Source organism: Cynocephalus volans, chromosome 2 (assembly GCF_027409185.1).
Source record: "Cynocephalus volans isolate mCynVol1 chromosome 2, mCynVol1.pri, whole genome shotgun sequence".
Taxonomy (NCBI): Eukaryota; Metazoa; Chordata; class Mammalia; order Dermoptera; family Cynocephalidae; genus Cynocephalus; species Cynocephalus volans.
The window spans coordinates 181,036,495-181,050,935 of NC_084461.1; the positions used below are offsets into that span (position 1 = coordinate 181,036,495).

At 45.4% G+C, this 14,441-nt stretch overlaps 1 protein-coding gene across 1 annotated transcript in view; it reads right to left on the reverse strand.

Moving 5' to 3' along the window:
* Positions 1-8,269: 8,269 nt before the first annotated feature.
* The window catches only part of TMEM132C (transmembrane protein 132C), a 244,611-nt gene continuing 238,439 nt past the window's right edge, over positions 8,270-14,441 (reverse strand). Inside the window, exon 9 of the mRNA XM_063087724.1 lies at positions 8,270-9,475. Coding sequence (XP_062943794.1) covers positions 8,270-9,475 — 1,206 coding nt within the window. The remainder of the gene's footprint in view (positions 9,476-14,441) is intronic.

Below are 14,441 nucleotides of genomic sequence, written 5' to 3' on the forward strand. Positions count from 1 at the left end.
GTTTTTTAAATCAATGAAATTTTACAGTCTGGTAATTTCTTTCCTCCCAAATGCCCTCTTTGACAGGACAAAAAGGCTTTTTAGACAGATCATTTTTGGTCAGTAGAGGATAAATTGAAAAAATGTCATAATTTGCCTCATTCTTTGAAACATAATCTAATGTTCTCTCTAAAAGAAAAAAATGGTAACAGGATAACCTGACTTTCCTCTTTTTCTTACTTCTACTTCGTAAACTCTTCTATATCCAGATTTTCAAAGACCACCTCCCCCCTCAAAGCACTCCTAAAGCAGGACTCACTGTCAGAGCCCTGGACTTTTCCTTTTTGCTTCTTAGTTTGTTGTTTAGCAGCAGTTAATAAGCCTTTCTGAACAAACTCTTAGGAAACCTGACTCATTCAGCTTCTTCCAGCTGTAAAGTTTGAGATGCAGAGACCACTCCAACACACTGGTGTGAGAGTCTAATGTTTGAATACTTTGACCACTGCAAAGAACTTGAAAAAATGCTCATTTAAATGTCAACGATATGTAGCATTTGGCGCCTGTCCCCAGTAGAGCTGTGTCCTCCGTTGTTGTGAAGGGGGAGACAGAGCATTTGTGTGTGTGACTCAATTCCATTTTCATTCCCCTTGGGAGACTGACCTCTCCAGCTATTTTGTGTGCATGTTTGTCTTTTCCCAACGCCTGGTCCTAGTCTTGCTCTCGCCCTGTTAGGGTCTTTGCACCTGTGCTTTCTGCCTGGCATTCCATCCAGGTGGCCTGGTATCTCTGACACATCCTCAGCCTCAGGCCCAGCCTCTGAGCAGCCTTCCCTGACCTCCTCGACCACCTTGAGTGCTCTCATTAGAGGTTCTCCCAGCACTGTGTACCTTTCCTTAATGTTTGCCACAGCTGAAACTTTTATAGTTGCCTGTGTGAAGATTTAAATATTATTTTTAATGGATAATATTGGTGTTCTGCCCACAGCCAGATCTCTGCACCATGCCTTTGATGCATTTCTCCTGTGAATTCCTTCCTCCATTGCTCAACCTCCACCTGATTTCTTTTCCAATAGCTGGCTCTTGCAGCTCTTTCTCAGAGAGGACTACTCTGGGTGGGATTCCACGCTGCCTACTTCTGCTGAAGCCAAGAGGAGCCTGGGGGTTTACACCTACCCAGGGCAGCTCCCAACCATAAAAGAGTGGATGTAGCCCTGGGGCAGAACCGGGGAGGCAACGGCCGTGTGCCTGGTCCTTGGCAATACTGTTTCAAACACTAATCGGGTGATTTTGAAGGTTGCTGGTTTTCAGGGGTGCCCAGAGCATCAGTGTGCTCTTCTTTACACTCAAGTGATGAATGAGAACACATGTGTATGGTCTTGTCCCAGGGCTCTGAATTCTTTTGCTCCTGGTCAAAGTATAAACCGAATGAAGCTAGATTGTAGGGACATTCCGCAGAGGATCACGCTGCTAAGCATATTTGTGGCATCATGAGTTATTATTCTTATGGATTGTTATCAGCAGTAAGTGGCAAGTGCCCTCAGTGAGTTGGAATATGTGCTCCAGAAGATAAGACAGAAACTCTCCAGAGTTTCCAAGGCTTATCAGTTTGGCAAAATGTTGAAGGGCCTAGGGCATGTATAGGCATGTGGAAAATTTCCCTATAAGACACAGGGCACGTTTGCCCCTTCTCCCTCCCACAGCTAAGAAAGAGGCACAGCACTTCGTATGCCTCCTCTGGTTTCAGAGATAGCATGTCTTTCTTGGCAACACTGTTGCCAGCTTTTACTGGGTGACTCATAAGGTTGCCAACTTTTAGTGGGGCTCAGAGCAGAAAAGAACTTGTCACTGGGCCACTCGTCACTTGGGCCATTGTGAACTGGCAGAGCCCATGGTAGCAGGGGTATCTGTTAGATTAAGTGCCTTGGGTGGCCTCTGGAAAGCTCCAAAATAAAAATCCCAGAGCAGAGCCTAGGGTTCTGGAGCATGACTATTCCATCTCTAAGAGAGAAATATATCCCATTAAAAAAGCAGCTGTTAGCTTTCTCCTGGGCCCTGACAAGGGTGCACACGTAGCAGGTTGAGTACTGCCTCCTGAATGGTATATCCCTCTGGAACCACAGAATTTGGCCTTATTTGGAATGAAAGTCTTTGCAGATGTATCTAAGAAAAGGATCTTGAGATGAGATAATCCTGGAGGGTGGTTCCTAACTCCGATGATGCATGTCTTTATAACAGACAGAAGACACCGAGATACAGAGAAGACAGACACAGACACTGGAGTGACAAGACCACAAGCCATGGGGCACCAGGAGTCACCAGAAACTGAAAGGCAAGGAAGGATCCTCCCCAGAGCCTTTGGAGGGAGTGTGGCCCTGCTGACACCTTGATTTCAGACCTCAGTTCTCCAGAACTATGAGGGAATAAGGATTTTTCTGGTTTGTTTAAAGCCACCAAGCTGGTGGTCATTTATTGTGGCAGCCCTTGGAAAACAATATAGCCTCAGACCATGCAACCATCATGAGCTCGGTGTTGCCAGGCCCTTCAGGTCCCAAGGTTGCAGCTCACAACAGCTATTCACTGTAAGAAAGAAGTGGTACCTCTGGGAGGAAGCATAAGCAGACTCAGAGAGCACAGACACACCAGCTCTCAGCTCGTGCTGATGGCCTCATGAGGGATTCCATATGACCAGGTGATGGAGGAGAAACCCAAGCCTGATTCAAAGATGGGTCTGCTAGTATGTTGATATGAGCCCAAAATAGTCTACATTACAGCCCCACTTGGGGGTGGACCTGAAAGAGGGCTGTATAAAATTCCCTCCGGTGGGCAGAGTTTTGGACATGCACCTTTCATCCACATCATATACAGAGAAAGAGGGCTTCAGGTATGACTATACATGGACTCTAGGCAATAATGAAAGATTTGGCTAGTTGGTTAGGCACCTTAAGGAGCAAGATTGAAAGTTTAGGGACAAGGAAGTCTGTGCAAGGGGCATATGGCTGAACTCTTGGGAGCAGGCACAATGTGGGAGTGTCTCTGTATTCCATGTTGATGCCCCCCAGAGAGCAAGCAGGTGGACAGGATGACTAACCAGTGAAAGTCAGCCAGCCTGCGTCCTCAGCCGCTCCAGTGTGCTCAGTGACAGAGCACACAAGGTGGCAGAAACGGGCCCATCCCTTGCCTAGCAGCATGGTTTGCCTCTGGCCAGGGAGGGTCTCGCTGCTGTGGCTACTGAGAGCCTGTGCTGTCACCAGGAGAGACTCTTCCTGGGCCCTCCAGAGGCTCATCTGTCAACAAAACTGTGTTAGATTCCTACTGCTGCTATAACACTTGATTACAAACCTAGCAGCTTACAACAGCACACATTTATGATCTTATAGTTCTAGATGAACAGACATTTTTCCATTTTTTTAGGTCTTCTTTAATTTCTTTCAACAATATTTTATAGCTTTTAATCTACTAAATATATATATATATATATTTCAGCTATGTATTACAAGGTACATACATTATTAGGGCTGTTATATTTTCTCTTCAAATAACACTTTTATTATTATGAAATGCCTTTCAATCTCTAATAATACTTCTTGGCTTCTATGTTCTTTTTCTGATATTAATATAGCTCTATTAGCTTTGTATTAATGTTAACATTGCACATTGTACTGTCCTACTTTTACTTTCAACCTTTTCTTTTGGTCCTTATTTTTGGAGTATGTCTCTTTTAATCAGTATATGTCCTTTTGGTTATTGAAATCTGTTTTCACTATCTTTGTCTTTTAATTAAAGTATGTCCTTAATTGCCTTTTGACAATCCTGCATTATTTCTACTCCTCTCTCAGGACTCCCCTGCAACATGGGTTAAGAACCCATACTACATTTCCCAGAATCCCCTTCTTTATATGGCTCCACATTGTAATTTGCCAATGGGAGCCAGTTGCAGAAGACATGGATGGCGGACGAGAAGGAGGAGCCAGCATTCTCTGGAGGTGGTTTCAGGCAGGCAGAGGAGAGGGGTTAAGACATGAGAGATATGGACACTTCTGCACGTGGTCTTGAGGTGTACCTAATTCACTGATGAAGCTGGAGGTCTTTGGTGGAAGACCTTGATCTTGTCATCAGTTGAGATGATTTGGGGCTCTGTTTCAGGCTTTGTGAGAGTTGTTCTAGGTCCAGTTTTTTCATATGTATGGGAACAAGTCCTTCCGGGGTCTTCACTCTTTTCCTGAGGTGTGTGTGAGATCTTGTGGGCTTTCAGCTCCAGTTTTTATCTCTGAAGTACTGTGACATCGACCATATCTCAGCTTAGCTTTGAACCTCTTTATAAAGAGGTTTTATTTTGCTTAGTTTCTTAATTACTTCTCCTGTCTGGTACAAGTTTAGAAATTGGCGAATGCCTGAAGAGAAAATTGTGTACTGGGTACTGGGCTTACTTCTCTGCTCTTCCTTTTCTTGGGCATCTTGGACCCTTAGTTCATTGAAACCTTCATCATCTGGGTACGGTTTTTGTCTGTCCAGCTCAGTGAGCCTGACGCAAGCTTTTGGCTGTTGCTTTTTGTTCAGTCTCTGAGCTCCCCCACGGGAATCAATAAATGTCCAAGGGCAGTATATGGTGGTAAATGTGGGGCTTGCCTCATTATGCATCCGATCTCCCTGGGATTTTTGCCCTTTGATCTTGACTGTTGTGGTGGCTTCCCAATGCCTTGAAACAGCTGTTTTAAAAGTATCTTATGACACTGTCATTATCCATGGAAGGGTTAGTCTGCTGCGAGCTGATCCTTCATTACAACATACAGAAGTCTTACTGGCTTTTTGCAGGCACAGATCAGACTGTCTGCTGCTTTGACTCTATTTGCATCATTTTCAGCACCCCTGCATGCGCTGTGGGAGCAAGTTATCAACCATGACTCCTCTCGGGGGGTGCAGCTGTAGGGTGTTTGGCTTGGAAAGCAGATGGTGCACCATAAGGAAGGAGTGTCAGAAATCCTTGATGACTGATCCAATTTGTTTTAGAGTCTGACAAAATTAGGACTGTGTGTTCTCTCTAAGTAAGGATCATGTCTGAGTGTGAAGATTGCAATAAAAGAGAAATTCTGAACATCACGAGACCCCCAAGTGACTGAAATGACCAACAGAAAGTTTTTAATGCTAGTTGGTATTGCTTACATAACCCATAGCACTGACAATTCCAGGTTTCCCTGAGAGGGTTGCTGGTATATGGGTGTTCCAGTTTTAAAACCAGGACAGTCCCAGGGGAAATGGCACCAGATGGTTACCCCAACACAGATACTTCATTCTTTAATGACATCACTTGCAGGTGTTTCTTGAGACTCTTGTCTGAGGGAGGAAGTCCTAAATTGTCCTCACTGTCTCAGAACTGGGGTGGATCAGTTGACCTTAGTGAACCACTGAGGCATTTGCCCAAGGCCAGCAGGTGGCTTGCTACTAGATCCTGCTGGGTGGGCTATGGGAATGGTTCAGACCATTTTATAGTTTAACCCAGGACAGAAGTTAAGCATCTAGCATTATATCCAATCATAATCTTCCTTTCACTTATTTGGGGCACTAATCTTTTCAAATAATACAGAGCTATCTAGGTACAGGAGTGGACATGGCATCTACCCAAAAGATCTTGAAGACTCTGTTCTCTCTGCATTGTGAGAAGGCTAAGATCTCCTGCTGTCTTGATTAAGAAAACAGTAGCGATATATTAATCCCATCTGCTTCTCACAAGAACAATTGTTACTTGATGATGTCCTGGGGATTATATTCCCTTGAGGAGAATTTTCAGGAGGGTCTCCTGTGATGATATGAATACCAGCATCTCTGGATTCTTCATAGACAGAAAGTAGTGTAGTTGTTGCTTTGGGCTGGTGTGAATGGAGAATAGGGAAGTGATAGCTAAAGAGTATGGGGTTTTGGTAGGATGATAAAAATATTCTATATTGATGTGGTGATGGATGCGCAACTCTGTGAATACAATAAAAAAAACATTGAGTTGGACAGTTTCAATGGGCCAATTTTATGGTATGTGAATAACGTCTCAATAAAACTGTTATACACACACACACACACACACACACAAAACATACCTTTCCTTCTACCAAAAAATTCTCTTTCCCCAACTGGTCAATAGCAACAACAATACCACCTAAATTTCAAACAAACTAACAACAACAACAACAACAAAAAAAAACAATGACAAACCCAACACAATTAAAATAAAAGTAAACCTTTTTTCTAGATGAGAAATTCAACACTTTTGCCTCCAATGCCAAAGCTTTCCTTCCTCTCTGATGTAGATCAGTAGTTTCTAAAGCATGAGACTCAGACCAGCAGCTTTGACATTGCTCTGATAGTTGTTGAAAAGGCAAATTTTGAAGCCCCACCTCAGTCCTACTGAATCAGAAACTCTAGTGAGGGGGCCTGTGACCCACTGGTTGTATCAAGCCCTCTTGGTGATTCTGAGCACTGATGTAGATGGTAGTGGATATTAGATTGAAAGATTCCTTTATTAGCAATTACTGTGGATCAGTCAAGAAACTGGAGAGAGAGTGAGAAGAAAAGATTGGCAAATGTCATGTTTTCTCTCTAGCCAAACAATTTAATTCTACAGCAAGTTGTACATTTCGAGGTAGAGGATAGGAACTAAATGCAAAAAGAAACATCCCACAAGACACTGACTTGTCAAGCCATGGAAAAGCATTTTAATGACAATTGGTATCACAGGTATAAATAAATATCTTCTTTCGGTCTATAACATGTGCTACAAATATATTTTTAAAAGGTCCAACGTTATGAGGCTTCAAGGACCCTTTCTTAGCTACTGATTTTAGTAATTAAAAAAATAAAGACAACCAACATCTCTGGTATCTCTGTGAGCGTCTCCCTGCTGAGAGCGTTCGATGCTTGCTGACGTCTTCCTCCCGCAGCCCATGTACACAGAGAACTGGAGTCAGGTGCTCATGAAGGAGTTTGTTTTACTCCGTCATGGTGTTCTTTGCCAACATATACTTTGGATGAATGCTTTCCTGCAATGTGCTGCTACACAATTATGCTGTTCAAAAACACAGTTGATTGGCAATCTAACATAGATTTTATCTTTTGAGTTTATGCTGGTACACCCTGCCCAACAAAGTAGGAAAAACCCTTACAATCCCCCAAAGAGTTTTTATCTTTGTTCATTTTCCAACACTGGTTATGTCCCGTGATAGACCCAACCCACCAGGTTGACTCTGATCATTCTTGGACATTGTCTCTCTTTTGGACTTGACCCAAGTTTTCCCCATGTAGGGGCATCTCCCAACAACAGGGATGGAGTTACTGAGCGGGCAGGTGGTCCAGGGTGGGCTCCATTCTGCTGGCCACGTCCCATTTGGACCCACTGGATTTGGCCCTAGGGAAATGGTATTGGTGGATCAAAGGCAGCTTCCTTCCCCTCAAAGAAGGCTCTGGGAGCTCCCTGTAGTGGTAAAAAGCCAGCAGATACCAACAGAGCTGGAGGGATATAGAAAAGCATTAACATTACTACTTAAAAGATGGATTAATTGACATTGTTTCTGAGAATTCACCTAATGAATAGAAATATAATTTATGTCTCATTTAGGAAAAATATACCATTTGATCTTCAGAAATAAACATTAAATATAAATCAAATAGAAATCTAGGGCACAGAAGGGGGGGGGAAGGAAAGGTGAAAAAGAGAAGAGAAGATGATCATGTAAAGATTTTAAAATCCTTAGTCTATCCCAAGAGGCAACCAATATTCAGAGTTTTACAGTATGTCTTCTACTCTACCCCCCAGCCCCAATTGACAGTCAAAGGCTGTTCTCAGAAGAGTGTATATTTAATTAGAATGGAAAATGTCTCTTAGCAGGCCCTATTTTTATATTTTGCTCCTTTATTAGAAATATAAACAGATTATCATCTCTGTCTCTTTTTATTTGTCTTTTTGCATTTTTTAACAAATAATTTTTGGTGGCTTTTCTGTATTATATTTTGACTCATAAAATAACCTTCCCAATTTTGCACCACTCAGTTGAACATGCTGCTCTGCACCTTGACCCCCGCTTCCCCTAAAGTTTATTCCTCTGACTTTCGAAAATCCGCCATCATCAACTGCTAAAAAACCCCTCGATACAAAAACATCCCTTCCCCGCTTCAAAACTCCCCACTGGTCTGTCACGGCACCCCAGCCTTGCCCACCGAACCCCACTAAGAAATCCTTCTGTCCACTCTGGACCATTTCTGGCACCAAAATCTACCGTGGAACTGAAGGCAGGCATCTGGGCTGGGCCCTACACTTTGTCTCTGAACTTCTCCAGACAGTGTCTCAGTTCCCTGGGAGCACCCGCCTCCGTGTCCTGGCACACCCACTTGATGTCCTCGTCCTGGCTGCTGAGGATGGAGTTCACGGTGGGGCAGCCGTCGTCCGGGGGGATGGTAGTGAAAGTGGTAAACTTCACCTTCTTCCTTTTGGATGTGGGCGAGTGCAGGGGCTCCTGTTTCTGCTCCCTGCCATGCCTCCCCCCGGAGCCGGCCGACCTGGGAATCTGGCTCTGCACGTGTTTTGGGGAGCCACCGTTGAGGAGGAGGTGGTTGCTCTCCTCGTAGCCCCCCAGCCCGCGGTCTATGATGGTCGTGCGCTCATCCTGGGGCGGCGACGCGTCTCCCATGTTCTCCAGCAGCTCGGCCTCATTGCCGAGCCACACCCAGTCGTGAGAGTGGGTCACGGAGGCCTGACCTTCCAAGGGCACCTGCTTGTGCCTGTACTTCAGGGCAAAGGTGGCGCAATTGATCAGGAAGACGAGGATGGCGAGGCAGAAGACCCCCAGCAGGGCGTACATCCCAATCTCCAGGTCGCTCAGGCCCCGGGGAGTCTGCACCAAGTCGTTCTCCTCCAGCCCAGCCCCGGCCTTGGGGAGGTCCACTTGGGCGGGGAAGTTGGTGAAGTCGATGGGGATGTTCTGCAGCTGCCCCTCCCCGGGCAGCCTGCCCCCGTCCCCCCGGCTGTTCTTCAGCACTTTGTTGGCCAGCAGAGACTTGGTTGTGGTGGTCACTCTCCGGAGAGCCCCTTCCTCGCGCTCCACGGAAGAGCTCCCGTAGAAGTGCCCATCCTGGCCTGTGCGCTCGTAGTCCTGACCCTTCTGCCGGCGGTCGCTGGCGTGGTTCTTGATTTCATCCTCCTCATAGTCCCCACCGGGGCTGGAGTCGGCGTCATTCTGTCCAAACTTGACCCTGACGTTGCCGACGCCCACGGCCAGGACGCTCTTGCGTTTGGATTTCAGGCAGGCCTCTGCAATCGTCATGTCCACTCGGACCAGTGGCCCTTGGCCTTCCCCTTCAGCCACCACAATGGGCCACCTGAGGGAGCGGGCTGGGGGGACTGACAGGATGGCCTCGTCCAGGGAGGTGGCGGCCAGAGAGAAGTCGTTGGTGTCATAGATGTCCAGGGGTGTCACGGAGCCATCGCTGAACTGTAGCCACGTGCTGACCAGGGCTTCCTGTGGGGAGAGAGGCAGTTAGAAGACCACCCAGGAGCAAAGCCTCCTCTTAAGAAACCACTCTCCTAGAAAAGTACCCAAAGAAACAGGGAGCAGGACACAAAATCCAGACCCAGTGGTTGACAGATCTGGAGAGAAAACATAAAGGTTTTACATCAAGTTTGGAGAAATCCCCTTAACTTAAACAAGAACACAGGTAGAGATGCATTAACAGTTCCAGTGTAATCCTTACAGGGGGAAAACAGACAAGAAACTCTGACATTGGGCTCCCCCTGGCTTCACTAACAAAAACATCACCTGAATGAGTTACTTGCTTGTCTTCACAATGACTGGCCTCCATGACAGGCCCTTGCTATCCTGTCACAGACACTGATTCATGGCCTGGTGCTGGTGAATGAACTCAGGTGTGGTCTGTGATGACAGGCTGATGGGGACAGGAGGGGTGGGGGAGGGAGGGCTAGGAAACACTGTCAGAGCTGAGGGCATTAGGAAAAAACCCTCTTCTCTCCTCCCTGCATTTCCCCAGTGAATTAACTGGCACCTTTTTTGCCCAAGAAACAAGAAAGCAAGCAGGTTTTACCCTGTAAGGCTGTCCCTGCTGTATTGTAAAGATGCTTTGTGTGACTGTCAGCCTGACAGTGGTGTGCTGTGTGCCAGAGGGTGGCAGTATCTGGTGGGCCTAGTTTAATTGTGCTGTTTTTGCTTTGCACAGGTAGCTTCTGTGGAAATTACCATTAGAGGAAAACAGAAAGCTAAGGGCCAGTGGAATGGGGTTGAGTTTAGTTAGGAGAGTCCCCGCTCTTCTATTGGTGCTCACGTAGCTACATAAACTATTTCCCATCCTGGGGACCAGTCAAAAAAAATTTGAAAGCTACTGACTTAGAAATGTCCCCACCCCCATCCCTGTGTCCTGGCAAATCCTCAAAAAGCACAAACCTTCTCCTCGCCTCCTCCCCAGGGCAACAATGATGTCCCCTTGCCTACATCTGCCCACTGCAAACATAGTACCCCAGAAGGCACGGATCCTTGAGTTAGCTGCAGACACTTCTGTTTTGCCTCCTAGAGCAGCAACGCTCCAAGGACAGAGACTCTTAGAGCCTGGCCAGATCTTCAGCATCTAGGACAGAGCCTGGATGTAGTTGGGGCACTTCTGACTAGAGGAGCATTCAATTTGCAATCCTAATAAAAAAGGAGAGCTCATATCCACTGGGCATTTATAATGGGTCAGGTTCTGTTCACAGTTATTTACATAATACAGTTCCCCCTTTTTTACCAAATAGGTACGATTATAGTCCGTACTTAAAGAGAGGTTAGGAAATGTGTTCACAAAACTAAACAGGTTAATCTCCTAGAAGTTGGGAGTAGAATAGTGGATACTAGAGGGAAGGGCAAGGAGGAGAAGGGGTTAAAAGATACTAAAGTACAGCTAGATAGGAGGAATAAGTTATAGGGTTCTATAGCACTGCAGGGTAACTATTATTAATAATAATTTATTGTATATTTTCAAATAGCTAGAAGAGAGAGTTTTGCATGTGGCCAACAGAAAGAAATGATAAATGTTCGAGGTGATGGATATGCTAATTACCCTGATATGATCATTATGCATTGTATGTGTCAAGATATCATTCTGCATCCCATAAATATGTACAATTACCATGTGTCAATTAAAAAAAAAAGTCCACTGTCATGTGGTTAGCAAGAAGCACAATCAGGACTTGAAGCCAGGCAGTGTGGCTCCAGTGGCCCACTTTTAACCATTGTGCTACAGACCCCATTGCTAGAGTCCAATTACCAGCTCCATGAAAGACTACTCCCTCTGCTAGGAAAGTCTAAATGCTGTCCCCTTCCCTCCTGCCAAACCAGGCCTGGGTGCAGCTGCTTTCCTGGATGCTTGTCTAGTCACTTCCAGGTGAGACCATGCCATTGCAGCTTAAGGAGATAGACAGGAGCCCTCTCCATGTACAGGGATGAGAAAATCCTACCTGCTGGGCCAGAGATATAGAAACGATGCTTGATACAAATCCTGCCCTTGGGTGTGGGGACTGAAGTTATACTACCTCTATGGCACAGGAATCACAAGAAAAGAAACTAACTTGAAGCTCAACCCACGCAAATGCAATTATAAGACTACATAAGAGTTCCTTAGGAACAAAATAGAGCAAAGCAACCACAGTTTGAGAGGCGTGCATGATAAAAAAACAGAACAAAACAAAAAAACTCACAATTCATAGATGAGAAGTCTCCACCATGAAAGAGAGTGGTTAAACATTTACAAGGAAGATGAACAGTCTAATATTTGTGATATGCAGGAATATAATGAGTATAAAATAAAAAAAGCAACAAAAGCAATAGCTTAAATAAAGTAGTTAAAGAGAAATTAAAAGGAGGAGAAATCGCATAGAAAGAGTACAAGTGAATGGAAAAGAGCAGAGAAATGTGTGAAGAACTACAGGATTTCTAGCAATGGAAAACATAGCCTGAAATTAATTACTCGAGGGACCTTTAAACAGCAGATTAGTCATGTTTTAGGAGAAGATTAGTGTAGCAGGAGACAAAGCCAACAAATTTACCCAAAATATAATCCCAAGAGTATAAAGAAATGAAAAGTATGAAAGGCAGTTTGAAAAAATAAATAAAGGAGAGCATGAGAATGACCAACATTCTGACAGGAGCTCCAGAGGTAAGGATGGAGTACGGGAGGGGCAATATTCGAGGCAAATATTCCAGAATTGAGGAAAAACACCAGTAATAAAAAGGAAGATTTCTGAGGACATCGTTTGAGCATCTGGATCTAGCTGTACCTGAAGGTACACATGCTGGGCACGAGCTGATCAATTCTGCTGTCCATATAGGCCAGCCTGAGTTGAGTTTCCATCGCTTGCAGCAGAAAGCCTCACCAGTACCAGGCAGCTCAGGGAGTGAGGGAGATTGTATAAGAAATTGTAAGATGGTGTGAAGCTTTCTCTGGGTGCCTGCCTGTTACGTACCTGCCAAGTCAAGTTTCAACAGTCAACTTTGCCTTTTTTTTCTTTTTACCTGAGGGCATTCTCTGTCTTCTGGAGCCCATGTCATCATGCCTGTAGCCAGAAGTGCCAAGGAATTAACACCTGCCAGGGGCAGTCCTCAGTGAGTGCTGACAGAGGCTGTTAAATTTATCCTAGCTCCCTGTCCCCTCTAAGTACAATAGCTCTTCTGGCCTTTTCTAGATGGGCTCACAGCTTCCCCAGCAAACTCAAGCCCCAGGTGCCCTCAGTGGTGGCTGAGTTGGGAACATGCTCTGCTGACTGTCTTCTCTTGCAACACTCCCCAACTCCCCTACTGGGTTCCCTTCACTGCCCAAATAAAGTACTAGTACTTGAATCCTTGTCTCAGGCTCAGCTTCCTGGAACACCAAAACCACAGCTGAAGATGAGGCTCAGCAATATGGGTTCCCACATTGTCTCTCCATCCACCTCAACTGACGAATCACACAATCCTACAAGGCTCTTTCTAATGCAGAAAATTGATGCATCACCACACACACACACACACACACACACACACACACACACACACACACACACACACACACACACATACACACAAAACCGGGGGGGAGGGGAAGAAGATATAACAACCACAATTACTTGAAGTTGATACGACAAGCAAACAGAAAGGACATTGTTGGGGGGGAGGGGGGGAGGGAGAAGGGAGGGAGGTTTTGGTGATGGGGAGCAATAATCAGCCACAATGTATATTGACAAAATAAAATTAAAGAAAAAAAAAAAAAAAGAAAACTGATGCATCAATACCAGGTGATTCCTCATCTCATTTCTCTACCCTATCCTAGCTTTCTTTAAAACAAACGAGGCACAGGAGAACACACATGCTGCTGCCCTCATATTCATGGGTGTAACAGTCTTTCAGATTGTGTACTTCAGAGTTGAAAAGATCACGAGCAAGGTGCCAGTCTTCTATGCTCCAAGGGCTGAGATAAAACACTCTTAATAGTGGGTGAGTTCACTGTGGCTAACTTCTCATCTTGAATTCATTTTTCTTCACACGCTCTAGACAGAGAGAAAACTTCACACAAAACAAGCCCCCTGAATGGAAGATAGTCAGAATTAAACCCTCAGATTGCCAGACTCCATCTCCCTCAGCCCTGCTCTGTGATGGAGACTAAGTCCTTCCATTAGCTCATCACAGCGAGGTTGGAACACAGTGTTTTATCAGGAGAAGCCAATGCATTTCCCCAAAGATGAGAAATTCTGAGTGACTTTAAATAACATGCCCGGGGATGATTTAGAGCTCTTTCAAGAGTCACGTCTGCAAATCAGATGAATTGCATCCATAAATCCCCCAGAGTCGGTGCTGGGGTACTCCAATTACTGTCAACTGATGAAGACAGATGGGCATCGGTGGGGGACAGTGGCTGTCCCCACGCCAGGGAGGGTGCAGAGCCAGTCATCTACCCTAATTAATTCCCCATTGTCAGCAAATAGTGTCAGGCTTCCGGCTTTCTCTCACCCGCTTTCCTCTCCTCTTATTCTGTTCCAGAAAACAGCACATGCCAATTTCCTGCCCTGCCCCCACCCAGAAAGAAGAGCCAAGAAGCCAATGCTGTGGGCTGGACTAAGCCTGAATTCACTCCAGGTCTCTCCTGTTAATGCTCTGGAACAAAGTCAGGTAGCAACTGTCTCCTTGTGATAGGCAGAATTTCTAGAATGGCCCACCAAACATCTCCTACCCTAATCCTCAGAGCCTGGATGTATGATGAGAGCGATGTCTCTCACGATAATGTTATATGGCACAGTTGACCTTCAGATAGGGAGATCTTCCTGGATTATCTGGATGGGTCCAATGAAGTCACATGAGCCCTTAAAAGCAGAGAGATTTCTCTAGCTGGCGGCAGAAGGGGACGTCAGAGAGATTTGGAGTGCGAAAAGGACTCCATGTGTTGTTGCTGGAGTTGAAGAAGATGGGGTGG